General features: G+C 42.4%; 1 protein-coding gene across 4 annotated transcripts in view; it reads right to left on the reverse strand.

The window, feature by feature from the left end:
* Positions 1 to 15,624, reverse strand: part of ACP3 (acid phosphatase 3) — a 63,162-nt gene extending 47,538 nt beyond the window's left edge. For 3 of the 4 annotated variants that reach the window (XR_006609234.1, XM_045088915.1, XM_004762503.3), the window contains exons 1-4: positions 15,404 to 15,624; positions 8,015 to 8,110; positions 4,084 to 4,170; positions 3,279 to 3,431 (exon numbers count right to left, since the gene is read on the reverse strand). Coding sequence is in view for 3 of the 4 variants with exons in the window: in XM_045088915.1 (XP_044944850.1) it covers positions 3,279 to 3,431; positions 4,084 to 4,170; positions 8,015 to 8,110; positions 15,404 to 15,520 (453 nt within the window). In the remaining variant the exon portion in view is untranslated. The remainder of the gene's footprint in view (positions 1 to 3,278; positions 3,432 to 4,083; positions 4,171 to 8,014; positions 8,111 to 15,403) is intronic. The other variant, XM_004762504.3, reaches the window with a different exon arrangement.
* Between the last annotated feature and the right edge of the window lie 11,923 nt (positions 15,625 to 27,547).

Genomic DNA, 27,547 nt, shown 5'->3' on the forward strand with positions numbered 1-27,547 from the left:
TCATTTCCTCATTCCTCAATGGCTTCCACATTTATTCTGTGAGGCTCCAGTATCCTTTCCTTCCAAACTGTGGTCATACAAGATGCCTTGGAGCACTGCTCATCATGTGTGCACAGTACTGAAGAACGAATGTGCATGGGTTCTTTTTATGCCCGCTGCTTTGCAGCTCAATCTCCCTGCATGGTCTTCCGATTTTCCCACAGAAGGAACGGTACTGCGGAGGAGTAGTACCAGTAGTACCAAAGGCATAGGACTCTTCATTTAAAGGTCTAGGTTTTAGTGAATTACTCAACCTTCCTAGACTTTCATTTTCTCATCCCGAATATTGAAAGAGGGTGAAAATAAGTGGGATTAAACACCTAAATATCTGACCAGCATTCTGCAATTCACAAAAGCTCCTCCGTTTCTTAACCGGGTTTTCACAAATCATCCTGAAGTATTCAGATTCTCGTGTCTGAGCCCAACAGAGTCAGACATTTTCATTCCTTCTAAATAAGAACTCTGGACACAGAAGGGCAAGCCCTCTGTATAGTCACCCACTGCCATGCTTTGGGGGTTTTCTTCTCCTTTCCTTCCCCTCTGAGGTCTGGTTCAAGCTCTCACTCTCTCAGTGAAGAACGGTTGTCCTGTGTTAGCGCCACGGGGGCGTCGTTCTGTGAGTTCCTCTAGCAGGTGCAGCTTGTCCTTGCTTCATTGCCCATCGCTTTGTATCGTGGTCTACACGTGTCAACAATGCAAATCTGTTTTCATCGAAGGGATGATAAATGAGGGGAGAAACCTGGCCTTATATTTCTCTACAGCACTTATCACAGCTCTGGGAATAATTGTGTGTTGACCAATGGATGTTTGTCCGGTTTCTTGGTTGATGTCAGAATGGTTTTGCCTTACTGAGGACACAGCTAGAAGCCATGAGTGGATAATCTTGCTTCTCTCTTGCTCACTCTCCTTTTTCTCTTTTCCTTTTTTTTCCCCCAATATTTTATTTATTTATTTGACAGAGAGAGAGAAAAGCGCACAAGCAGGATGCAGAGGGAGAAGCAGCTCCCACTGAGCAGGGAGCCCGGCACAGGACGTGATCCCAGAACCCTGAGATCACAATGAAGGCAGACACTTAACCGACTGAGCCACCCAGATACCCCTCTCTTTTCCTCTTCTAATAGCTCCTATAATCTCCTTACTACATAATTTAATTACTATCTTTTAGGATTAAGTATTAAACATCTGCCTTGGTCTATGCTGGCTGAATTTGGTGCTGCTCTCTAGTGTCTGTCTATGCAGAAAAGGCCAAAGTGATTTTTTTTTTCCTTTTGGAAGAAAATATTCACAAACTCCTAAAAATACAGATCATCATAATACTTCTCTCTTGATTCTGTGAAGGAAGGAGGTACAAATGAATAATCCTGCTTTTCAGGAAACATCAGAAAAAGCGGTTGGAGCAGATTTACCTAGAGTGAGATTGACAGGGTCAGGCTGTTTTCTACAAAGTATTTGGGAAAGATTCTTATGTCATCGGTTGCAACAGTTAAGTCAAGTGTCTAGGAGTACTGACAGGGCAAAGAGGATGGAAGCCTACCCCGGGGGCTCCTGAGTCCGAGTGCAGAAGTCATGCTAAGCCTCAGCTACCGAGAGAGCACACGGTCATGCTGACAGTGGCTGCAGGGGAATCAGGATGGATTCCTTGTCCCAAGCTATATCCTTCATATAATCTTTTTTTTTCTTAAATTTTTACTTTTTATTATTTTTAAAGATTTTATTTATTTGACAGAGAGAGAGAGAGAGAGAGAGAGATCACAAGTAGAGGCAGGCAGAGAGAGGGGGAAGCAGTCTCCCTGCTGAGCAGAGAGCTCAATGCAGGGTTGATCCTAGGACCCTGAGATCATGACCTGAGCTGAAGGCAGAGGCTTAATCCACTGAGCCACCCAGGCGTCCCCAGTTTTTACTTTTTAGAAGGGGGAGAGACAGAGGGAGAAGGAGAGAGAGAAACTAAAGCAGGCTCCATGCCCAGCACAAAGCCCAAAGCAGGGCTCAATCTCCCAACCCTGAGATCAAGACCCAAGCCAAAATCAGGTCGGACGCCCAACTGATGGAGCCACCCAGGTGCCCCTCCTACATATAGTCTTAAATTCCACACTTGGGAGATTAGAGTTATTTAATGCTATTTAAAACCAAAAGCAATTCCTCTGAAAATGTTAAAGAGCTTTTGGTGCATCCCACCCAGCACAAATAAATTTGAGAGTTTCTTTCAGATAGCCTCATTCAGGCAGCTTGGTTTACAGTACTGGTTCTTACACTTGGCTGTCCACTAGAATCATGTAGGGAGAATATTTTAAAAGTACTGATGCCTCTGTCCTACCCTCAGGGATCCTGATTTGTTATAGAGAGTGCCCCAGGTGCCAGGATTTAAACACTTTTTTTCAGGTACTGGAATGAGATAAGCCTAGTTCTTGTCCCAGTGGTGATGATTACCAGCTTTGTGTCCCTGGGCCCATTTTGTTTTTCTCTCTGAGCACATATTTCCCTGGCTATAAAAGGAGAACAGTAATAGTGTCCTTTCAAGGTTATTTATGAAAGGTAACTATGATGACACGTATCAAAGTGCTGGTCACTGACTATGCCCTCAAATTTTCTTTCCCCCTGCCTCAGAATGGGGTTTTCATGTGGAGAGGAGTATTTTGTAGGTAGAGAAGTCTTAGAAGAATCTGGAGGCAGGAGAACCCTACGTGGCACACCAAAAACCTGGGAATTGAAGGTAGAACAGGGGGAACTATGTATGTGTGTGTGTATGTGTGTGTACATGTGAAGAAGGAGAGGGGCAAACTGCCATTTAAAAAAAAAAAAGATTTATTTATTTTAGAGAGAGTGAGCATGTAGTGGGGAGGGGCAGAGGGACAGGGAGAGAGAAACTCAGGCACACTTGGCGCTGAGTGTGGAACACAGAGCCCAATGTGGGGCTTGATCACACGACTGGGAGATCATGACCAGAGCTGAAACCAAGAGTTGGCCACTTAATTGACTGCACTACCCAGGCGCCCCCATATTGCCATTTGTTGAAGGGGTGGCAAAACAATGATGATAAAGATCGAAACTGAAATTCTGTTATTCTGTTGCTACTCTCTCTTGCCTGGGGCTTCCTATATCCTACTATGTCCTGTGCCCCTTTACAGAAAAGGATTAAGATTGCACAGACTGAGCAGTGTCCAGACCTCCCAACCTACAAGTACGAGGTGACTTGCTTTCCTCCTCCTAGGCCAAACAGGTGGTTTTTCCAGAATACTCACTCGATCTTCAGAAAGAGAGACCGTGTGCACCGGGATGGGCTGCCAGGGTAGGCTGGGATTCCAGATACTGACACCCTCTGGAGGAAAGAGGCCTGCAAGGTTTACCATAGCACTCATCAAAGTCCGATCAATGTCCGTACTTTGAATATAAACCTAGAGTGGGAAAATCAAAGGAGATTCCAACTGATCAGAACTGTGCATTTTTCCCTGTGGAGCAAGGAGTACATCTGAAGAGAGGCCAGGACCCTCACAGGAAAACATTAGCAAACACTGTGGTAGCATCATGATCATAATGTCTACTATGAAAGAGACAGTATTGGGAGAATGCCACCAGCTATGTCAATAGTTGAATTGACAAAGAGACCAATTAAGTGGTAGCTACCTGCCAAGCCAAAGTATTTACCATAGGTGTCCATAAAATTTTGAACTTAACTCATATTCATACATTTTTTAGGAACAAAGTATTTGTATAAAAAGTAGTACATTTGGGGCGCCTGGGTGGCTCGGTTAGTTAAATGACTGTCTTCAGCTCAGATCATGATCCCAGAGTCCTTGGATTGAGCCCCACATCACGCTCCCTGCTTGGTGGGGAGTCTGCTTCTTCCTCTCCCTCGGCCCCTTCCCCCACTCATGCTCTCATTCTCTCATGAATAAACATAATCTTAAAAAAAAGAGGAGTGCATTTGTAAATAAGATCTCTGACTTGTGTACGTTCTTCAGAACCAGGAAAAGCACTTTTGCAAATGCAACATTACGTTAAATTCTTTCATGGTAAAAGGTTCCCACGCCTGGCTCCCCAACTTGCCTGTTCAGGTTTGTAGGACTCATTCAAAAATTTTCTATATCTTTTCCTTATATACTGTCCAAGTTCATAATGCTGCTCCATGCCCAGCTATGGGAACAAATAAAAGCAAAAATCAATAGAAGTAAATTCTGTGCATTTCATGTACGAGTCTCATCTTTCCTTATTCAATGTGTAAAGCAAACCATGGTGTAATTTAGTAATTCAATATATTTACATATTTTTAAATAAAATTAAGTATAAACATATTTACATATTTTATGTAAATGAAATATAGACATATTTACATATTTTTAAATAAAAACAAGAAAAGAGAGTTGTGCTCTTCAGCCATGACTACTTGAGAAAATTCACGTAACCTTCGTTAGCACTACACATAGAGCCTTGCACAGTTAATAGCTGGTGACTGATCTAAGTAAATGGTTCATCTCTGGTGTGGTAGAACATCACTGGCTCATCTTTGTTGGTAGAAAATTCAAGAGAGCAGGTTAACCAGTTGGTTAACCAGTGGAGCTTTTGTGGAAGAAATTCAACCACCTGATAAGAAGCTGGGCTTGATGAATCTGAAGATCACTTTCAACCTCTGGGTGTAATGATTTATTATCTGCACAGTTTATTTATGCCCGGTTCATGAAAAACTAGAGCCTGTTACTCCAAGTGTGGTCTGGGGATCAGCAGGATTAGCATCACTTGGGAATATGTTAGAAACCAGATTCTTAGGCCCCATCTTGATCTACTGAGGGGGTGGAGCTCAGGAACGCCTTTTTTAACAAGCTTCCTAAGATTCTGATGGCCAGTAATCATTAAGAAATGCTGATTTAGTTCAGTGATCCTCAAGCATTACTGTGCATCAGCAGCAAAATTATCTAGTGATGCTTGTTGAAATGCAGATGCCTGAGCATTGTCCTCAGAGATTTCCTGTTTGTTAGATCCCAGGGTGGCCCTGGAATCTGCATTTTAACAAGCACCCCAAGTGATTCAGATCCATGCAGTAGAGTGCCATGCTTTGAGAAACACTGCCTTCAAGTCTGTCTTTAATCCTGAGTTTTATTAGAGCTTCAGGAGTTAGAAAGCCTGTGGTCCTTGTAGCCTCTGCTTGGTCCCACTCGTGCCTTTGCTTGTGGTCCCAGCTGCCATGATCATCACTGACCCCTAGGTTGGGGAAGGAGATGGGAAAAGAGTAATGCGTGCTTTGAGTTTTGCTAGTTTCCTGGATGACACGGGTAGGTAAAGAAGCAGGTACTTTGGGCCTAATTTGTTGTACTAACTGACAGCTGCATTTTGACCAGAGTCATCTTCTATAGAGCAGTGGTTTTCAAATGTCAGTGTGCACAGAATCACCTGGAGGAGTCACTGAAACAAGGTTCCAAGAACTGAAGCCCCGAGTTTCTGGTTCAGTGGGGAGGGCCAGACAATCTACATTTCTGACATGTTTCCAAGTAATGGTGATGTTGCTCGTCCAGGGACCACACTTTGAGAACCACTGACCTGGAAGGCCATCACCTTGTCATGATGTAGATTGCAAGTACCTGGCCAAGGGCAGGAATTTGAGCTCTAGAACTTTGTGACTTCAAGAGAGGCCATGTACCAGCATCACTGGCTTCACCTTGGAGTATGTTAGAAATAAAGACTCTTAAGTCCATGTCAGACATGCTGAATTAGAATCTGCATTTTTCCCCCTAAGTTTTATTGCGATAGAATTGACATATATCACTGTATAAGTTTAAGATATACAGCATACAATTTGGTTTACATATATTGGGAAATGATCACTGTTATAAATTTAGTTAGCATCTGTCATTTCATAGAGATACAATAAAAAGAGAAAGCAAAGAAATTGTTTTTCCTTGTGATGAGAACTCTTGGAATTTACCCTCTTAACAACTTCCACATGTGTTAATAGAGCTGTTTTATCCATAGTTGTTACACTGTACATTAAATCCCTACTACTTATTTACCTTGTAACTGGAAGTTTGTACCTTTTGACCACCTTTTCCCCAGTTTTCTCCCCCGCCCAACCCCCTGCCTCTGGTTAACCACAAATCTGATTCCTTTTTCAATGAGTTTGGTTCTTAAAATTTTTTTAGATTCCACATATAAACGAGATCATATAGTATTTGTCTTTGTCTGGCTTTTATTATCTAGCATAATGTCTTCAAGTTTTATCCATGTTGTCATAGACAGCAGGATTTTATCATTTTTATGGCTAAATAATGTTCCATTATAATATCTATCTATCTATACCACAACTTCTTTATTCATCCATTTGTTGATGGGCATTTAGGTTGTTTCTATAGCCCGGCTATTGTAAATAACGCTGCAATGAACACAGGGGTGCAGATATCTTTTTGAATTAGTGTTTTCATTTCCTTTGACTGTTAGAACCTACATTTTAACAAGATCCCCAAATGATACATTCATTCTAGGAAGCTTGAGAAACACTGCTTTAGGAAATGTGATGGCTAGTCAAGAGACTTCCAGAAGGAGAATCCAGATCTCACAGCCTGAAAGAATCTTATAGTCTTACTGGAAAAGCTGAACAAGGGAAGAGGAGTCTTCCCACAGCCACAGGTATTAAGAAGTAGCCCTGGGGCGCCTAGGTGGCTCAGTGGGTTAAGCCGCTGCCTTTGGCTCAGGTCATGATCTCAGAGTCCTGGGATCGAGTCCCGCATGGGGCTCTCTGCTCAGCAGAGAGCCTGCTTCCCTCTCTCTCTCTCTGCCTGCCTCTCCATCTACTTGTGATTTCTCTCTGTCAAATAAATAAATAAATAAATAAATAAATAAAGAAGTAGCCCTGAATTTTTATTACCATCCCCTACCATCCCTTTAAGGAGCTGAAAGCTGGGTAGGAGTAAGGTATGGTGGGAGGAGCTGTGATCGGGGAGCCCAAAAGTGCTGACCTCAAACAGCCTCTGTGGGGTTTCTCCTTTATGAAACATTGTGGTTGAATTAGGGAAGTGGTTCTCAGACTTGGCTGCACATTAGAGTCAACTGATCAGCTGAGGGATTCTAAAAATCCCAATGTCCAGGCTATACCCTAGATGAATTAAGTAAGAACCTCTGTCTGGGAGGCAGACAGACATCGACATTTTTTAAAGCTCTCCAAATAATTTCAGTGTTTAGCCAAGACTGAGACCCATTGGTTTAAATGCTTAGTTAAAAGTTTAGGGATATTCTACTCTAAACAGTCTATGACATTTTCTTAATGTATTTAAACAGTGCTTTGATCAGAGCAGAAGCAACACATGGGGCCTCCGACTCCGAACAGAAGAGCCACCCTCTGTTGCAAGAGAAGGGAGTGGTGCTCTGGAGCAGGGACTACAGTGCCTTTGTCCCCCACCCCCACCCATTCACCTTCTCCTTTAGTATTTTTTAGGAACGGCTTATAAGAAGGCCCAATCCCAGTATATCTAGCTGATAAAAAAAATCAAATTTGGCATCAGCACTTCCAAAGGAATCCTGTCTTCCCAAACCTGCTGATTCAGTTTATCAATTACAAGATTATTGTCTGCTTCCTTGGAGGGAGGCTGAGCAACTCAGGGGCTGGCTTCCAAGGATCTCTTGGCTCTCCTCAGCATTTTTAAGCTCATGTGTTCATCTGTTGCCATGCACAGCTCTTATACTTTAATAAAGCCAAACAGGGCAAAAAAAAAAAAAAAAAAAAAAGATCAAAACGGGCAATTTTATACAATTTTCCTACAGTTACTAGTCACAAGGGGTGACTTGGTCATGATCAGAAATTATCAAAGTTAACCATTACTGCCTCGCCTTTCATGATCAAAACACACTTTAGACTTTTTAGTTCCTAGGTAATTATGCAAAATAATCTCCCAGATCTGAGTAACTTAAGTGGTTATTTGGTTTCAATGTATTACAAACTCCACAGTTTCCCTTAAGACTCATCAGCAACCTTTTAGCTGAAAATCCAACCAACCTGAGTGAGTTGGCCAAATCCTTGGGGCCATGAGGATTCCTTAATGGGGTCATTAGGGAAGGTTTCAATGGGACTTCGGTCTCCATGCCTAAATACCTGAAAAGAGATCAAGACAGTAACATTACAAATTTCACTTAGGTGTTTTAGTTCAGCTCATCCTCATAGATATTCTTCTAAACCACTGGTTCTCAACATTGGGATGTGGCCAGGGCATCAGGATTTTACACTTGATCTTAGTTAAAAGGCCGAGAAGTGATTCGGAGCATCAGGATTTTTAAGACCTCCTCATTTAAGGGGTGCCTGGGTGGCTCAGTGGGTTAAGTGTCTGTCTTCAACTCAGGTCATGACCTCAGGGTTGTTGGATCAAGTCCTGCGTCTGGTTCCCTGCTCAGTGGGGAGCCTGCTTCTCCCTGTCCTCCCTGCTGGTTCTCTCTCCCTCTCAAATAAATAAGTAAATAAATCTTTAAAAAAAAAAAGGCCTCCCAGGTAAATCTCAGGTTAAGAACCACTGTTTGCATCTCACTAACACTTTCCCGTGTTTCAGGTAATGTAAGTGAAGAGACAGTCAATCATTAGGAAGCAGACGAGCCATACACAGAGACTGGTTTGTATATTGGGGCAAGGAGGAACACAAAGTTTAGCATGATCACTTTATTTTTTACTTTTTAAAAGATTTTATTTATTTATTTGATAGAGAGAGAAATCACAAGTAGGCAGAGAGGCAAGAGAGGGGGAAAGCAGTCTCCCTGCTGAGCAGAGAGCCCGATTTGGGCCTCGATCCCAGGACTCTGAGATCATGACTTGAGCCCAAAGGCAAAGGCTTAACCCACTGAGCCACCCAGGTACTCTGCAAGAACACTTTATTGCAGACAGGCTCTGATGAGAAGTATTCTTTCTTAATTACGGTGTAAAAGATTTTACGTATGATAATACTAGTCGCTTTTAAATGTCACATACAATTTGTGACCATCTTGAGCCAATGATTTATTAATTTTTAGGAGATGAGACATAAAGGACTTACGGAAAGGGAGATTAGAAAAGCTAATTCTTAATACCTTAGGATTTGTATACATGTCATGCTATTTTGATTGCACATTTTCCTCTTTGGAGAGAGTAGTCAGGACTTTCGAAATGTTGGTATTTTCTGAGTCCAATACGCTTTCTGAATAAAATACCAAACTAAATACAAAGCTGTTTTATCAGCAAAAGATAAGACATGAAAAATACTCCAGAAGTCCAAGATGAAGTCTATACTGATGCCAGCAAGCATTTTTAATACAGAGGAGGGCCGCAGGATACCTTGCATTATCTGAGATTTCCTGCGCTTGTCATTTAGCATCCTGGCTAAGATGCTCCAGAAGACACAGAGTAAGGAAGAGTTGTCAATTTTAGCCATCTTTCAGATGGGATTCCAGGAAAGTGAGGGAGGCTTGCAGGACCTGGATTGTGTCTCTGGTGTCTAAAGAAAACTTACCTTTTGGTCCCCTAAACTGGTGAGAAATAAAAATTGCAGCAGAACAGGCCATTGTAAACAAAGACCGTGGTGTAGTGGATCTATCTATCTATCTTTCTTTCTTTTCCTTAATTTTTTAAAAAAGATTTTATTTATTTGATAGAGAGAGAGAAAGTGAGAGAGGGAACACAAGCAGGGGGAGCAGGAGAGGGAGAAGCAGGTTCCTCGCTGAACAGGGAGCCTGATGGGGGGCTTGATTCCAGGATCCTGGGATCATGACCTGAGTTGAAGGCAGACGCTTAATGACTGAGCCACCCAGGGGCCCCTCATTAGTTCTCTTTCTATAATCTAAACATATTTTGGACTTTTTAGATCCCAGGTAATTGTGCAAAATACTTCCTTAGATCTGAGTAACTAAAATTGTTACGTGGTTTCAGTTGATTATAAATCCTACAACGTTTAGTTTCCAGGGCATCTCAGACTCAGCACTGTTGACATTTTGGGCTGGATAATTCCTTGTGAGGGGCTATCCTATTCCCTGTAGAATGTTTAGTGGCATGTCTGGCCTTTGCACACTAGAGTGCAATAGCAGTCCCTAACTGTGACAATCAAAAAGTTCTCCAGACATTGCCAAATGTGCTGTAGGGGGCAAAATCATCTCTGGTTGGGAATGCCTAAGCTGGCCAAAGGGAAGTTAGATGAGAGATATTGTAGTAAAATAATTTACAATGCTTCTTACCAGCCTTTAACCACAATAGCTCAAGGTTTTTGTTTTGTTTTGTTTTTAAGATTTTATTTATTTATTTGAGAGAGAGCATGTGCGAGCACAAGTAGGGTGAAGGGCAGAGGGAGAAGGAGACTTGATTCCAGGACCCCAGGGTCATGAACTGAGCCGAAGGCAGACACTCAACCGACTGAGCCACTCAGGCGTCCCTCAAGGTTTTTTGAATGCTTGATATGTCCCAGAAACTGTGCTAAGTGCTTCTCATAATTTAATCCATTCATCAGTTCTACAAAGCATTTATGAATATTATCTTCATTTCACAAACAAGGAAATCAGTCTTAGTTAAGTGACCTCCCCAAGGTCACACAGCATGTAAATGACACAGTAGAGATCCAAGCATAGACGGTGTGCCTGCAATGCGAGCATTCTTAACCCGTGTTAAGAGGCTCATTTCTCTGCTAAAACACACCCTCGCATCCCTTCAGTGGGCTATCCAGGATCTGGGGCTTCGTTATGAACTTTTCCTCTAAGATCAGAAGCTCTCTGTGTTGCAGGGGATGGGGTGGTGTTGCACTACAGGAAAACTCTGATGTAAGCAACAATCCCAAATACTACTTAAAAAATAGAACTGAGATTATGCATCTAAATGACAGTGTAGCCTAGGGAGAAAAATAAGCATGGTGCCCTTAGAGGAGGGTTATTTAAACAGCAGAGCCCTGGAACATAATCACAGGCTTGAACAAGCTTTCTTACTCAGTCCTTACAGGTCAGGAATAATTGTACCTCCCTATACTGCAGTAAGGTTTAAGGATTTTTTAAATAGTGGCTCAAACAAGCTGTGAGCTCCTCAAAAGGGGTGTCCACCAGAGACAATTAATAAACCATCCCACTCCGCATCCCCAGACGCTGGAAATCAGTATGTGTGTGTGTGTGTCAGTGTGCATGTGTCGGTATGCATATCAGTGAGCGCCCTCAAGTACACATATGCCATTCTTGAGCTCCTGGAGTTTCAGCTGGAGCCTTTAGACTGTGCCTCAGTGCTTTTAAGCCTGTGGTAAGGCAAACTTCTTAACAGCTGCTCTGCCAAATTTTAACTGCTGTTCTCAGTCCAGCAATTGTACTGTATGATATCCTTCAGAAACCTAAACATGTAGGGTCAGCCCCAGGACTGTTCTGCAGCCCCAGCGGTAACTGCAATAGGAAGACATCCAGGATAACAACCTCTTATGTCCGTGTAACCCTCCAGGGTTTTGTACAGTTTCTTCCCTGCTCTCTCTTTCAATTCTCAGAACTCCTGCAAGGCCAGGCTGGCCCTATTGCTGTCCTGAACCAAAAAGGAAACTTAGGTTCAAAGAGACGGAACGAGCCATCCAGATCCCTTGGTTTCCATGAATGCTACCCACTGTTTTCTCCCCCACATCACGTTCACTTTATCTTTTTAGATCACAGGTGACTTTCTAAAAAACAGAACCATGGTCTGGTTCTCCCAGGAATGATCCATCTCTATCCAGTCTGCTGAGTGGGTTTGCCGTATTACATCATCCTACCTGATCTGGCCCTGCCGACCTTGATGCTACTATCTTACACTTTTGTTAAACATGCTTAGCCACAGAGCCCCTGCTGTTGCATCCAATACATTGTTCCAGCCTCAGGGCGGTGAAGTTCCATCAGCCTGGAATGTCCTCCTCCTACTTCTAATCCTGGCGGTCACTGAATCCAGGTCCCTTCCCTTCTGAAAAAGGCAACCAAGAGAGGTCTCTTTTGACCTCCCTGACTCACCATACTTATTACTCGTTCTCTAAAAAGTTAAAAATAATGATTCTCTAAGGGTTTTCTATGGGACGCTCTGGGAAAAGAGGAGGTGGTTTCTGTGGTCAAATTTTAGGAAATATAGTTTCCTACTAGCTCCTTTCCTTTACAGCCACAGCACATATTAAAATATTATTATTATCATTTTTAAAGATTGTATTTGTTTATTTGAGATAAAGCAAGAGAGGGAGAGAAAGAGAGCATGAGCAGAAGGACAGAGGGAGAGGGAAAAGCAGACTCCCCACCGAGCAGGAAGCCAGATACCCGGACCCTGGCTGGGATCATGACCTGAGCCAAAGGCAGATGTTTAACTGACTGAGCCACTCAGGTGCCCAGAGATGTTAGACTGATTAAAGACTGACGAGTCCTGCCCTTTAGAGACCTGAAATACAATGTGACTCTTGTATTGTTCCCAAAACGGATTTGACTCCTGAAACCCATTTTTTCTTCCAAGCAACTCCTGTTAACAACTCGTCAAACTAGCATTCCATGGGACACACGTTGATAAACCTGTTTTAAGATTGTGTGATAACTCTGTTCATGAGACAGAACAAGAGCCAAGGACAGTTTCCTGCTCTTTCTGCCAAGGACAGCGTCTCAGAAGTGGGAAAGATTTATTTTTCCTGGATCACAGAGTAACAGCAAGTAGACTACCTACTGATTATGAGCTGTCTGCGCACCTAACCTCCAGGGGGAGCTCTCAGCTCCATGTGCTGGCTCCATTTCAGCAGGAATGGGCTATGTGTAGGGATCAGGCTCAGAGCCTCCGTCACACAGCCTGGATTCATATCCTGACAAACCACGGCTACCACGTAACTATGGACAAGTTGCTTAGCCTCTTTGCGTCTCAATATCTTTATCTATAAAACAGAGATAGTAAAGTTTCTGTAAAATTTTAAAGAGCAGTTGCCAGATGGAGCAAACCAAACTGCAGGATGCCCAAATATTGCACGAAACATAGTTTATGCTATAAAATTATTTGCTGTTTATCTGAAATTCAAACTTAACTGGGTATCCTGTGTTTTCCTAGGAACCCTACTTCACAGGGTTGTTGGAAGGATAATGGGACATTTTCCATATCGTACTCTCAGAACAGTGCCCGGCATATAATAACATCGAGTGATGATTGGTTATTGTTACAAATGTTACCACTTTAATTAGAGGCACCTTTCTTTTATTCTGGTTCTAATAATTTTCTAAGGATTTGCCTGGGTATATAATTTAACCATTTTTGGTCAAATATTCTCCATAATCAATAAAAAAAAAAGTAGTATCTCATCGCTCAAGTCCTTAGACATTCTTTGGTAAGGGCCAAGAAGCTGTATTAAGTTGCTTTTCATCTACCATTAATGGAAGAAAGCCTTGCTGGGAAAAATCATTAACATTAGCCTTGTGTGATAAATGTTAATCTTTATAGCTCCAAAAGAGCTATCTTTGTAAGGTTTTCTTGTCGTTTCTTTCTTTCTTTCCTTTTTTTTTTTTTTTTTTTAAGATTTTATTTATTCAGGGACACCTGGGTGGCTCAGTTGGTTAAGTGGCGGCCTTCAGCTCAGGTCATGATCCCAGCGTCCTGGGATCAAGTCCCGCATTGGGCTCCTTGCTCAGCAGGGAGTCTGCTTCTCCCTCTGCCTCTGCCTGCCATTCTGTCTGCCTGTGCTCACTCTCTGACAAATGAATAAATAAAATCTAAAAAGATTTTATTTATTCATTTGTCAGAGAGAGAGAACACAAGCAAGGGAGCAGCAAGCAAAGGGAGAAGCAGACTCCCCGTTGAGCAGGGAGTCTAAAGTGGGATTCCATCCCAGGACCCTGAGATCATAACCTGAGGTGATAGCAGATGCTTGCTTAACTGAGCCACCCAGGTGTGTCTGTCAGGTTTTTCTTAGGGTAGAATTAAGTTGTAGTCCCTGAACACCTGTTAACTGAGAGTGAGGAGGGAGAAAGGAAGCCCTCGACCATTTGGTAGTCAAGGGGAGTGAGCCTGTGCTGGATGGAGTAAAACAGACACAGAATTGACCACATGCGGTTAACTCCAAGTTCACTGTAATACCTCACAGACGATTACCTCTCAGCCAACTTGCCACAGGTCTACAGTGTTGAGAGTGCAGTTTCTGCTGTGTCCCCCAGACTTGCTTAATGTATGTGTTGGCAAGAAACCCATGAATATAAGTAAAAGTCCCACTTGCATGGATTTCTTTACAGAAGGTACACGATATGACACAGGTTCTTTTTTCAGCACAGAAGTCTGACAGCTGGTAAATCACTTGTAAATAAATTGATGATATGTTTCTCTGATTCTCTCTCATTTGTTGACTCATGACCTAGTAAAGATTTATTGCACTAATAATCATAATTTGCATAATCATATGGTTATGAAATTTGTTCTGTGGAAGGGAAAGAAAGGAGTTCTGAAAACACTCAGCTGAGGAAACAGGAATTTTATGTTTGATTTTTTTAGGTCAAGGATGACCTCCCTGAAAATTATAGAAATAAATTTTGAGTATTCTCACAGGAAGAAAATTTACTTATTTACCAGCGTATTTTCCATCTATCAAAAAAGGCGAGGGAGAGAGAGATTGAGAGAGCAGGTGTGAAAGACAAAGAAAGGGGCAGAGGCAGGGTGGGAGGGGGTGGAGACAGTGAGTGCAACAGGTTAAGAGAATTAGAGATACAGAGAAAATCACAAACAAGGAAACCCAGGGACACACAGGGATCAACCCCAGGACTCCCAGGAAAGTGATAAATCCCCTTCACTTCGCAAACCCCCTTCCTACCTACTTTTAAGAAAACGTCCACAGTGTAATTTCTTTCCTTCCCATTACACATCAGCCACCCGGCTTTCCCCACAACTTGTCACACATACGGAGGTGGAGAAAAACATTATTTTAATGATCAATCAAATCTACATAACAGGAAGTCCTCCCTGAAATTTCTCGAATTTAGTTTCACTTTTATGCTTCAAAGACGGTTGGCAGATAGAGTTTCCAATTTCCTGATAAAGAAAAGGGGAAGGGGCTCCTTCATGCAGAAGATGGCTGTTCTTTGGTTTGCAAGCAAATAATCATCACCCTGAGGGAAGCCTGGTTAGCTCCTGGGGCTAACGTGGCCAGCTGGGGCTTCCGGCACAGCGTCTGTGGCTGTCAGGAGGAAAACACACACTCAGGGCAGCTGTGAAATACGTGAATAAATAAATAACAGCGGCAAAGGCACAAATAGCCAAAGCAAACACTTTTTGTCAGGACACGTTAAGTATTCGTTAGGAGGAGCTTGCGAAACTTGATTATGCACTTTCTGAGTTAGGACTCTGGGAGACCACAGTAGGGGGTAAAGTGAAACCTGACCTGGGTACCAGCCCCAGCTGGTAACAGTTTTAAGGGAAAAACAAGGAGAAAAGTCTACTCACCAAAGTCACAAACTTGAGCTCCTTGGCGACCACACCTCGGTCTACCCAGGAGAGCAGAAGCCAGAAGCTAAGGCCAAGGCTTGCTGCCCTGGCCACGGGGAGCAGGGCAGCCCTCATACTGGGGAGTGCTTTCTCGGGCTGGAGTTCCGAGGTGCTGTTTCCAGAGCAAAAGCCATTAGAGGGCAAGCTATTTAACAAAGGGCTTGGAAGGGAAGGAGTCCCTGGGCGGAGCCAGACGCAGAAATATTAAGATCACCAGGTAGTTTGGGGCGGGGTTTGGCAAGTGTCTGGTTGGGTAATTTGAGGGCTGGGAGTTAGAGATCCCAGTCTTCTGGTTTGAAGGTAGAATGCTGAGACCCGGAGAGGGGAAAGCTGTTGCTCAAGGTCAGGGAGCATGTTAGGACACTTTTTTCCCCCTAAAGTTTACCATTCCCTTTTCTTTAGATAAGGTGTGATACAGTGTTTCTTTGTGGCTGTCACTTGGGAAAGGGATCTGCCTCAACTTTAGAAACCTTAGGCCTGTTATTCCTAACTGGGAATTTGGAAATTCAGAAATACAGGCACAGAAATATGGAAGGGACTGCGAGTACTGGCATATTTTAGGTCTATTCCCCAGGCCGAACTTGGCTCCCTTTTGTAAAACTCTCATGTAGCCTAGAGAGGTGTTTTTATTATTTTATTATCTGTTTTAAAAATTTCGAGAGGTGTTTTTGAATTGAAGAAAAGTAAGAGAAATCTTATTTTGAAAACTTTTAGTGACACCTTCAGATATGTGGGGTTTATCTATGGTGTCTCAAAATTAGGGTTAGAAGTACCTTTCCTAACCTGACACAATTGAAAAACGATGACAGCAACAACAAACTGACCCGTAACTCTATGCTGTCAGTCACCGTCGTGGGCCCTGAGCCCTGCATTCTGCATTCTGGGTGAGTCACAGCCTTGCCTCTCCAGCCCTGATCTCATCAGGGACGGACTGAGGGAATTTAGCTTTCCATTTTTCCCCTCAACCCATCAGCCCCATTGTAGGCTGAACCTACCCCCTCAGCAGAGGGAGATCAATGGTTGGTCTCACAAGGTGGTCTCTGGTACATTGTACCTGTGGCAAGAGGGTTCTGTGGTGAAGGGATCACAGAATGCCCAAGCGTGTGGTGTGTGGGGAAGTGGGTGCTTCTTTTGGTATGGAAGAGCGTGTGTGAAGAATGAATGAGTGTGTGGAAGGGTTAGACATTTCAGGGGATTGGGGACCCTATGTTTGCTATCACATTCTTCACCTGCCAGTCCCCATTGTCGTTTTCAGTGGGTGACATTTTGAGGAGATGCATTCAGGGATAAGGGATGGAGGTTGAGAGCTGGTCCAGGGCAGATTTGAAATTGCTGCACTGATGGTCCCTGCTGTGTGCACCAGGCAACCTGACCGAGGAAGCTCCAGCTCCCATTTACCTTTCACTTGGCTTCGACCCACATGCCTTAAATTGTACCAGATACATCATCCTGTTCAATGTTTTTTCAAGGATCAGGTTGGCTCCTTTGTTGTCCTGTCTTCTTCCTTATCTACCTCTGGCTTGATGCCTGGCTATAGGCCTAGTGCTTCCTGGTAATGTCTCTGGTTCTCTAACCCACCTATGCCTTGTTGTGTTGGGTTGGATAAAACCCACTTCTGATCCAGATCCTACTTTCTCTGCATCACCTCCTCTGGGATCTTGTAGCCCTCCAAGTAGCAACAATAGTAGTAGCGGGAGCAGCAAACAATTCTTAGAGAGAGAAACCAAAAAACGATAATTACATTGAATACATCTCAACCTAAACTGGTTCCGTTTGGAATAAGTGGATAGTTTATACTTCTATTCTCTACCGTAGTCATCACCCTAACTTCTACTTTGATTATTAAATTATAAGGGGAGGAGAAGATTATAGATATAGATCTGAATACTCAGATTAAATTCACTTAAGAATCGTCCTTGGTCTCTTGAACCTTGAATTCATAAGGCCTTTGTGAAGGCTTAAAGAGTCATCTGGAATAAATATGCAGATATGGTAGCTTTAAAGGTGAGACTTCAGGGTGCCTGGGTGGCTCAGTCAGTTAAGCCTCTGCTTTCAGCTCAGGTCATGATCCCAGGGTCCTGGGGTCGAGTCCCCCTTGCTCAGTGGAGAGCAAGTCCCCTTCTCCTTCTTCTGCTCCCCCTGCTTGTGCTCTCTCTCAAAAATAAATAAATAAAATCTTAAAAAAAATAAAGAAAAAAGGTGAGACTTTAAAAAAAATTGGGTGTCCCAAGAAAGGGTGCCAGTAATTTTTATGTCAATGATTAGCAGAACTTACTGTCTGAATCACTTTTGTTTCTTCATATAGCTCTATGTAACTAACACAACACAATATTAGGAAGTCCCGTAAGTGGAGCAGGTTGGGTTCATTGGAAAGCCAGCTCCCAGATGGAGATTTGCATGCAGGAAATTTATTTAGGAATGTTCTCAGGAGCAACAACAGAAGGGGTAAGAAAAATAAGCAGGCTTGGGCAGAGGGAGAAGACCTCAGCTGACCCTGCTAGGAGTGCGGAAGCTGGGATAGCCTTTGAAGTTGTCCTGAGCTGGGGAGAGGGAGCTGGGCATTTTTTTTTTTTTTTTTTAACTCCTGCCTCAGCCAGTCATGCAGGGAGTGTGGCAGTGGGTAAGATGGCTTTCTTCCACTATGACAGTTCTGAAAGGAATTGATAGCTGAGTAATGTCAAAGAATAAAATCCCAAGAGCTGGAGGAAATTAATCCTTCAGCTCATGAAGGGAGATTTATGTGGTACAACACAGAATCCATGACCATGAACAATTATTCATAGGAAGGGAATTCATGCTCCTGGGTAGATCAAAGGCTGTGAAAGCGCTAAGCGTGCCTCTGATAGCAAGAGTCTGTCTTGGAGTTAAGATCCATCAATAGATATGTTGGTTGTTCACCAAGGAAGAAGGCTGTGTTTAAACTCCTCACTTGTTAGACCTTCGCAGTTATATTATTTGACTCTCAGTGGCTTGCAGACTACTGGGCACTAAATAGTAACGATTAATCAACAGTCACTGTCAGGGCAAACTGTTGCACCAGAACTTGGTTACAGTGTTAGCTGCTCTGAGACAAATGGAAGAGGGGCTTAGAATAAAAGTTTTTTTTCTCCTTTACTGATCATTTTGGGTGTTTAGTGTCTGTCGGTAAGTCTGTTTGCCCTTGGTATGTTTATTTATTTATTTTTAATATTTAGGTAAACATCCAATGTTAATGTCATTGGTGGTGTGGTGGTGGGGAGTGATGTAAGGTCAGTGACTGTCCTGCCAAACTTGATGGGAGCCTGAGACAAATAGAAAATCAATAGGGTGCCTGGGTGGCTCAGTCATTGCGCATCTGCCTTCTGCTAGAGTCATGATCCCAGGGTCCAGGGATTGAGCCCCATATCGGGTTCTCTGCTCAGCGGGGAGTCTGCTTCTCCTTCTCCCACTCCCCCTGCTTGTGTTCCCTCTCTTGCTGTATCTATGTCTGTCAGGTAAATATATAATCTTTTAAAAAAATCGATAATGCTGACCCCATTTTTATTTTAAACTTTGACATCTTTTCATTTATTTTTATTATTTTTTAAAGATTTTACTTTAAATCTTTAAAATGATTACATGCAGGGGGAGTGGCTGGCAGAGGGAGAAGCAGGCTCCCCACTGAGCAAGGAGCCTGATGCAGGGCTTGATCCCAGGACCCTGAGATCACGACCTGAGCCAAAGGCAGACACTTAACCGACTGAGCCACCCAGGCATCCCTTGACACCTTTTTATTTTTATTTATTTATTTATTTTTATTTTATTTTATTTTTTTTTAAGATTTTATTTATTTATTTGACAGACAGAGATCACAAGTAGGCAGAGAGGCAGGCAGAGAAAGAGAGAAAGGGAAGCAGGCTCCCTGTGGAGCAGAGAGCCCGATGCGGGGCTCGACCCCAGGACGCCGAGATTATGACCTGAGCCAAAGGCAGCGGCTTAACCCACTGAGCCACCCAGGCGCCCCAACACCTTTTTAAATGATCGATTGTTTTACATTAATATTTGTTTTTCAAAATACTGTGCTAAAATATTACTGATCACAGCTTTGTAGGAAAGCTTGAAATCAGGGATTTGGACGTCCCCAGTTTTGTTTTTCTTTTTCAACATTTCCTTAGCAATTCGGGGTCTCTTTCTGGTTCCATACAAATTTTAGAATTGTTTGTTCCAACACTTTGAAAAATGCCAGCGGAATTTTGATCGGGATAGCATTGAAAGTATAGATGGCTCTAGGCAGTATTGACATTTTAACAATGTTTATTCTTCTGATCCATGAGCATGGAATGGTCTTCCATCTTTTTGTGTCCTCTTCAATTTCTTTCATGAATGTTCTGTAGTTCCCTGAGTACAGATCCTTTACGTCTTTGGTTAGGTTTATTCCCAGGTATCCTATGGTTCTTGGTGCTATAGTAAATGGAATTAATTCTCTAATTTCCCTTTTCTATATTGTCGTTGTTCGTGTAGAAGAAAGCAACTGATTTCTGTACATTGATTTTCTATCCTGTCACATTAATGAATTGCTCTATGAGTTCTAGTAGTTTGGGGGTGGAGTCTTTTGGGTTTTCTGTATAAAGTATCATGTCATTTGCGAAGAGAGAGAGTTTGACTTCTTCTTTGCCAATTTGAATACCTTTTATTTCTTTTTTGTTGTCTGATTGCTGTTGCTCATTATTAGGAAGTTTCTGGCATCCCTGTATGTTACGAGCCCAAGGTCGATGCCTCGCTCTCCTCACCCTAGTTCCCAGACATGACTCTATGAATTGGAACATGGGAGATAACAACTTCTTTTTTCTTTTGAGATGAAATAATCTGACTTCCTCCTGTTCTGTCTCCAAGGAATTGAAGGCTTGGGCAGGATAAGGACATCAGGAACAGAGGACTTTTATCTGTTAGACTGAACAAAGGTAACCTTCAGCTGCTCCTCAGACTGTATTTACTTGCATAGGCCTCTGGCCTCTGCCCTACTCCTTTGTCCCTGTGGTAACACTGCTTTCCTCACAGTCAGAACTAACTCACCTGAGAGAAGAGGCGACAGTGACTTGTAACTGAGAAGGAGCTGTGAAGAACAGGGTTGGGGTCTGACGTGGTCACCCTGGAACAAGGCTTAGTTGTTCAGGCACTGACAGGAGAGACTGTTGTGTCATCGTCCACCTTGTGAGTCATTCCAAGGCTCTGGTCACTGGGATAACAAGGCAAATATTGTCCTACCACTGTTTCAACTCCCATACAGCCATCCAGACAGACCATTGTATTGGTTCTACTCTATTTAATATGGAAGGGAAAGAACTCACCACTTATAAAAATATGACCCTGTCTCATTTTGTGTAACGTGTGTCGAAGAAACATGCACATTTTTTTTTTTAATTTATTTGACAGAGAGAGATCACAAGTAGATGGAGAGGTAGGCAGAGAGAGAGAGAGACAGGGAAGCAGGCTCCCTGCTGAGCAGAGAGCCCGATGTGGGACTCGATCCCAGGACCCTGAGATCATGACCTCAGCCGAAGGCAGCGGCTTAACCCACTGAGCCACCCAGGCGCCCCGAAACATGCACATTTTGATGGTGCTTTTTTTTCAGGGTGACGTGATTGTTAGTGGTTGTACTTTCTTCCTTCTGCTTTTCTCCACTTTATAAATTTCTCACAATGAACAGATATTTTTATTAAAATCAGAATAGGAATTTTAAGATGTCTAATATGAATTCTGTGCTCTTTCTCACTTGATTATCAGGTACTTTCCACATTGTGGAAGGTGGGTCTCGAAGGTCACTGAGTGTATGACATAGTTCATCTGACTATTCCTATTATAGGACCAATTCCTAAACTGGCAAAGAGAGAAAAACGTCTTCCTCCTGTCCTAATTTCTATTCTGTCCCTCTCCTGTTTCTTTTGATGTATCCTGTATTAAACAGATCTGACAATTTCCTGTAGTATCATGAAAATCCCAGGACAATGCAATACCCATTCAGACAGTCCTCAGTTTGTCCTTAAAAAGTCCCAGAATTGCATCATGTCCGTGACCCATTCAAAATCTTCCACGGCTTCCCACCACACTTGAAATAAAATCCCAAATCCCTCCATGACATGCAAGAAGCCTGCTACCTCTTCAACGTATCTGTTCTCGCTCTTCCCTTGCTTATGCCCATGAAAGTTTCTGCTCCACACACCTTGCATTTTACAGTGCGCTGTCTCTGGTACACTCTTCCCTCAGCTGAGCGAACGGTCTCACTTTGCTTCTTTACACAGGCCTTCCCTGACCACCCCGGTTAATGTAGCAGCTTCTTGGCAGCCTCTGTCATGCTACCCTGCTTTATTTCTGCTATGGCCTTTTTCATACCTGACACTATGCTACATATTTATTTATTTGTTTGTTTATTGTCTGTCTCCTCCATAAGAATGTAAACTCCATCAGAGTAGAAGAGTTTACTGCTGGGTCCTCATTGGATAGAACAAGACCTGGAACGTAGTAGAGGTTAATTAATTAATTAATTAATTTAACGATTTTATTTATTTCTTTGACAGAGAGGGACGCAATGATAGAGGGAACATAAGCGGGGGGAGTGGGAGGGGAGAAACAGGTTTCCCGCTGAGCAGGGAGCCTGATCAGGGTCGATCCCAGGACCCTGGAGTCATGACTTGAGCCGATGGCAGATGCTTAACGACTGAATGACCCCGGTGTCCCACATAGTAGGGGTTTAGTGAATATGTGTTGAATGAATGAATGAATCCTTACTGTAGGATCAGTTCCTTTATCTAAAACCAAAAGAAACCAAACCAAAATAACAACAAAAAAAACCCCTCCTAACACGTCTCAAAACTTTCTTATAATTTCTATATACTGGTTTCCTGTTTATTCCATTACCAGAAGGATTTTTCTTTGGATGACTAAAGTCCTGTCAGTCAATCTTTATCTCTTGATACTGAGACTTTCAAAGCTTTGTGATTTTCTAAGTCCTATTCTCTAGTATTTGACTGCTGACTTGATACTCTCTGCTAATTTCTGTCAAACGGGATGTATTTGGGGGAAAAAGTCAAATGAAGGAGACACATTTTTGAATTCCATATTTGATGTGAAAACTTAATAAAACTTCTTCACTTCGTGTGATAATGTTTGAGTTTTATTTTAATAAAGATAATATTTAAAATTATTTATCACTTCCAAAAGTTAAAAATTGAACTAACCTATGATACAGGAATTGTGCTACTGGGTATTTATGCAAAAAATACAAACACACTAATTCAAAGGGATATATGCACCCCTACGTCTACTATAGCATACTTACAAGAGCGAAACTATGGAAGCAACCCAAGTGTCCATCAATAGATGAACGGATAAAGATGTGGTATGTATACACAATGGAATATTATTCAGCCATAAAAAGAATGGAATCTGGCCATTTGCAATGACATGGATGGAGCTAGAGAGTACAATGTTAAGTGACATAAATCAATGAGAGAAGGACAAATACCATATGATCTCACTCATATGCGGAACTTAAGAAACAAAACAAATAAGTAACGGGAAAAGAAAGCGCGAGAAAGAGAGACAAACCAAGAAACAGACTCTTAACTCTAGGGAACAAACTGATGGCTACCAGAGGGGAGGGAGGTGGGAGGATGGGTAAAGAAAAGAAAAAAATAAATTAATTATCATGGGACACACACTCCATGATGATATTTCCCTCTCCAGTCCTGTCACACACACACACACACACACACACACACATGCACACGAATCCATGTCCCAGGATAAATATGCCTCCTTCTGGAAGTATGGCATTAATAATCTTTCAAGGGGTATTAATGCAAGAAAACCTGAGGACTCTCTGTAATGGTTGATGGGGAAGCTTTGTGGCAGGCAGTAAAATGGCCCCTGTTATATCATAGTGAGGTTGAGGGTAGGCTTCCTGAAACATTGCAAATATACCCACTTTACTCCATTTCATCCTTCTTCACATCTCAAAAATTTATTAGGCTACATTGGTCCAAATCAAATTGAGTAACCTAGAGTTCATACTCTTTACTTGACACTGTTCCTTAGAAATAATGTTGAAGACTCATAACATGAGAAAAAGTCAATGTAATTATAATATAATTTTGGATATCATGTAGATAAAGGAAACACAAATATTTTCATAGTCCCAATTTTGGATGGCAAGGTAAACTCTTAAAGGAAATTACTGCCCTAATGTATAAATATTAGCGGATTGGACCAGATTATAAGGCTACATGGTTGTTTCAGGCAGAAGAGTCTTATATTTCAAAGGAAAGCCACAAGAGTCTCCATTCATGCATCCCTTCTCTTTGTTGTCAAAAAGCCTAACAGAAGAATAGGGTCCTTGTAGCTGAAGGGTTTTAAAGTTAGTGCTGCTACTAGCATTATGGAAAAGCAGTATAGAGTCAAAAAGTACATCCTAACGTATCCGTTGCTCAAAAATACAAATAGTAAGAAAAAAGTAGCTTAGAGAATTTCTATCAAAACATACATTTTATTGATGTGTTTAATACCTTCTATGGCTTTACAGAATTCCATCTTTTAATCCACAAAACAGATTCACACCAAATGGTGGCCAATTCCATATCTTCTCAAAGATGCCACTGGGACATAGCTGCTATGCTCCATCCTAAATTATCATCCCTTCTTTCAAATCCACACTACTCAATCCGGGACAGAGTATTTTTTTTCTGAATCAATCTGTTCAGGTGAAGATATACCAGAAGGCTGTAGTCCTCAAAATGTGGGCTGGGAACTCTGAGATGCTCAGGATGTCCCTGAGAAGATTCCAGAAGATTTCTGAGATCTATTCTGAGGATCCATGGCGTCAAACCTATTTTTATAACAATGCTAAAATATTATTTTCTTTTTGATTGTCTTTCTTTCATGGGTACTCATTGGAATTTTCCAAAGTCTACATGACATGTAATGACATCATTGCTCTGAAGGAAAGTTGAATGTGTGCTTGTGTATTCTTGTGTTTTAAAATGTCCTCAGTTTTAATTTTGAATAGAGTTAATATCAATAGATACAAACCACACAAACAAAAGCTCTTAAGCACCTTCAATTATTTTTAAGAGCATAAAGGGGTCCCGAGGGCAAATGTTTGAGAATTGTTGCTACTGGCAAGCTAATGATCAAAGAATCTGTTGAGTATCTGTTATGAACAGATAAGGGAAGACCAAGTTTGGGCAGACACAACCCAACCCTCAGGGAGCATACTATCTTGTGGAGGAGGACAAACAATTGTAATGTGATGAAGCCAGTGAAACACGCACAGAATGTCATGGTTGCTAAGAAGAGGAACATTGACTTAAGCAATTATTTATTTACCTAGTATTTAGGTCAGTAGAAAAGATATGAAGGAATCAGAGAACAGGATGCATTCTGGGGAACTGCAAGTAGTTGGACTGGGATATCTTGAGGGTATAAACATCCTTTAAAACTGACCTTATGTAGGGGTGCCTGGGTAGCTCAGTGGGTTAAAGCCTCTGCCTTCAGCTCAGGTCATGATCCCAGGGTTCTGGGATCAAGCCCTGCAGAGGGCTCTCTGCTCAGCGGGGAGCCTGCTTCCCTTCCTCTCTTTCTGCCTGCCTCTCTGCCTACTTGTGATCTCTGTCTGTCACATAAATAAATAAAATATTAAAGAAAAAACTTACTTATATCTTATTATCATATGATCTCCCTGATGTGAGGAACTTGAGAGGCAGGGTAGGGGGTTTGGGGGTTGGGAAGGAACAATGAAACAAGATGGGATCTGGAGGGAGACAAACCATAAGAGGCTCTTAATCTCACAAAAACAAACTGAGGGTTGGGGGGCATGGGCTATGGAGAGGGTGGTTGGGTGATGGACACTGGGGAGGGTATGTACTATGGTGAGTGCTGTGAAGTATGTTAGCCTGACGATTCACAGACCTATACCCCTGGGGCAAATAGTACATTATATGTTAATAAAAATAATTAATTAAAAATATAAAAAACTTACCTTATGTCTTTAGTTACTTTGGTTTATTTGGTGATTATTGCTGGATTATGTTAGAAGTGGTCCATTGAACGGTATGTTGTAAATATTTAACTACTGGATCTGGAAAAAAAAAATCTTATCCGTAGCATTTGCCAATTTCCACGGCATAAATATTCCCACCACAACCTATTTCAAGCTACCAACATGCTGCCATTGAATATGCAGCTGGAAAGAGCTAAGCACACCAGCGCATAGTATTTCCATCATAGTACACTTACCATGAATATAAATAACTTCAAGAGAATGGATAATAATACAGCATAGTAAAATAGTTTGGAAGTGATGAATTTTGAGTATGTATGAACTTTGTTTTTAATATAACTTACTTAATTTTAAGTTTATGTAGCTTTAATTTTTACTTAGGGCTGGGTTTAGCAACCAGTTTACAAAATTCCTGGAAAGTCAACACTTGGCTCTCACCAGTCAGTGGAAGCTCGTTCCAGTACATCCCAGGGTCTGCCATTGCATTAGTGCTATGTTGTTCAGTATGGCGTCACCACGGTTTCCTCATTTTGGAGGGGGAGGAATATGGGACAGGCTGACTGAGAGACAGGTGGGAGACTATAAAACTGCAGTTATGGGTGTAGTTACGGGGAAGTGTGGGTGGGCCAGGAAAATTGTGCAAGAGCTTAAACAGAAGGGTAAAGAATGGTAATTATAAAGTCAAGGTCAGAGAGTGAACACTAGATGTTGGAAATAGAAGTGCCCCTTAGACAAGAAAGAGAGGAAGCGAAGGTATTAACATTTATGGAGTGCCTACTGTATGCTGTGAACTCTGCCAGTCACATCGCACCTCTTATCTCATCGAAACCCTCCAATACACTTGAAAGGCAGATAGCCAAAGACTACAGTGTAAGAATGTGGATGGAGGTCTGTCTAACTTCAAAATCCCTACGCTTTTCATTTCATAAGGAAAGGACAGAACATTTACAAGGTGGTGGACTAGGGTTGACTGGAAGCAGAAAGTAAGCAGACAGATCCTGAGGCCAGGGAGGCATGTGTATGAAAAGAAGACCTCAAGGGGCTGGGCCTGGAAAGGTTAGGGCTGCTGGACCAGGCAGCTTCCTAGGGGAATGTCTGTGGTCTCCAAAAGACAGAACAGCCTTATGACAAAGGAAACTTCTCTTCTTTTGCAAGAAATGCCAAGAGCTCTGGGCACATAGTGCCAGCAGCATGAGAATCAGTGTGATAGTTAATGTGTTATAGGCAAAATGCAAGAGCCCAGAGTTAAAAACATCTGAATCATGGCAATCCATACACAGCCCCAACAAGGGAGGAGGAGGGAAAGATCCCAAGGATATGGTGCTGAGCTCTGCTTTATTTCCACCCCTGCTGCTGCTATTGATGGTTTTCTACACCTCCTGTCTCTGTCCTTTCTTTAACAGAGGCTCTCAGCTGCCTGCCAAACACAAGCAGCTTCTTGCCCTGCAACTACGAAGGCATGGATCTGCCAGGAGTCTCCCCTCTGTCCATCCTGCCTGTGGCCCATGCTTTCTTCCATATATTGGCCCTCAGAGAGCATAAGGGGTGCTAGCCTTGCTTGCACTTGCTAATGTATTGGTTAGGTCCCCCAGAAAGCAGAGGCCAAGACAGAGTTAGAAGCATCCCCCTCTTTTGGGGGGATAATGCCTATTAGAGGGGAAAGGGAGAAGAGCCGGCAGGGAAGGACTTCAGACTGTGATGCAGGTCCAGTACTTGGGACAAGGAGTGATGGATGGAAGGAGTAGGTAGAAAGAGTCTCAAACTGTGGCTCAGACTGCAAACACTCAGATTGCAAAATGGGAACTCCAGTGCAATAGAGGAATCATGAACTGGGCCAAAATTCAGTACCCCACCATGCTTAGGCATTGTCTGGGAGTTGCCTGAGGAGGATGTGGCTTCAGTTCAAAAGCTACAGTGGATCCCAAAAGTAGTGCAACCGGAGGCTCCTTGGAATTTCTGTTAGATTAGTTCTTGAAAGCAGATCTGAGCATCGCACCATCATGTAAGCTCAGAAAATTTATTACTACTACTTTTCCAGATAATGAAGGGCCGTTCTCGTCGGCTTCATCCTGATGAGAGGGAGTGTGGGG

Source organism: Mustela putorius, unplaced genomic scaffold, assembly GCF_011764305.1.
Source record: "Mustela putorius furo isolate JIRA1106 unplaced genomic scaffold, ASM1176430v1.1 tig00003834_pilon_pilon_pilon, whole genome shotgun sequence".
NCBI classification, from domain to species: domain Eukaryota; kingdom Metazoa; phylum Chordata; class Mammalia; order Carnivora; family Mustelidae; genus Mustela; species Mustela putorius.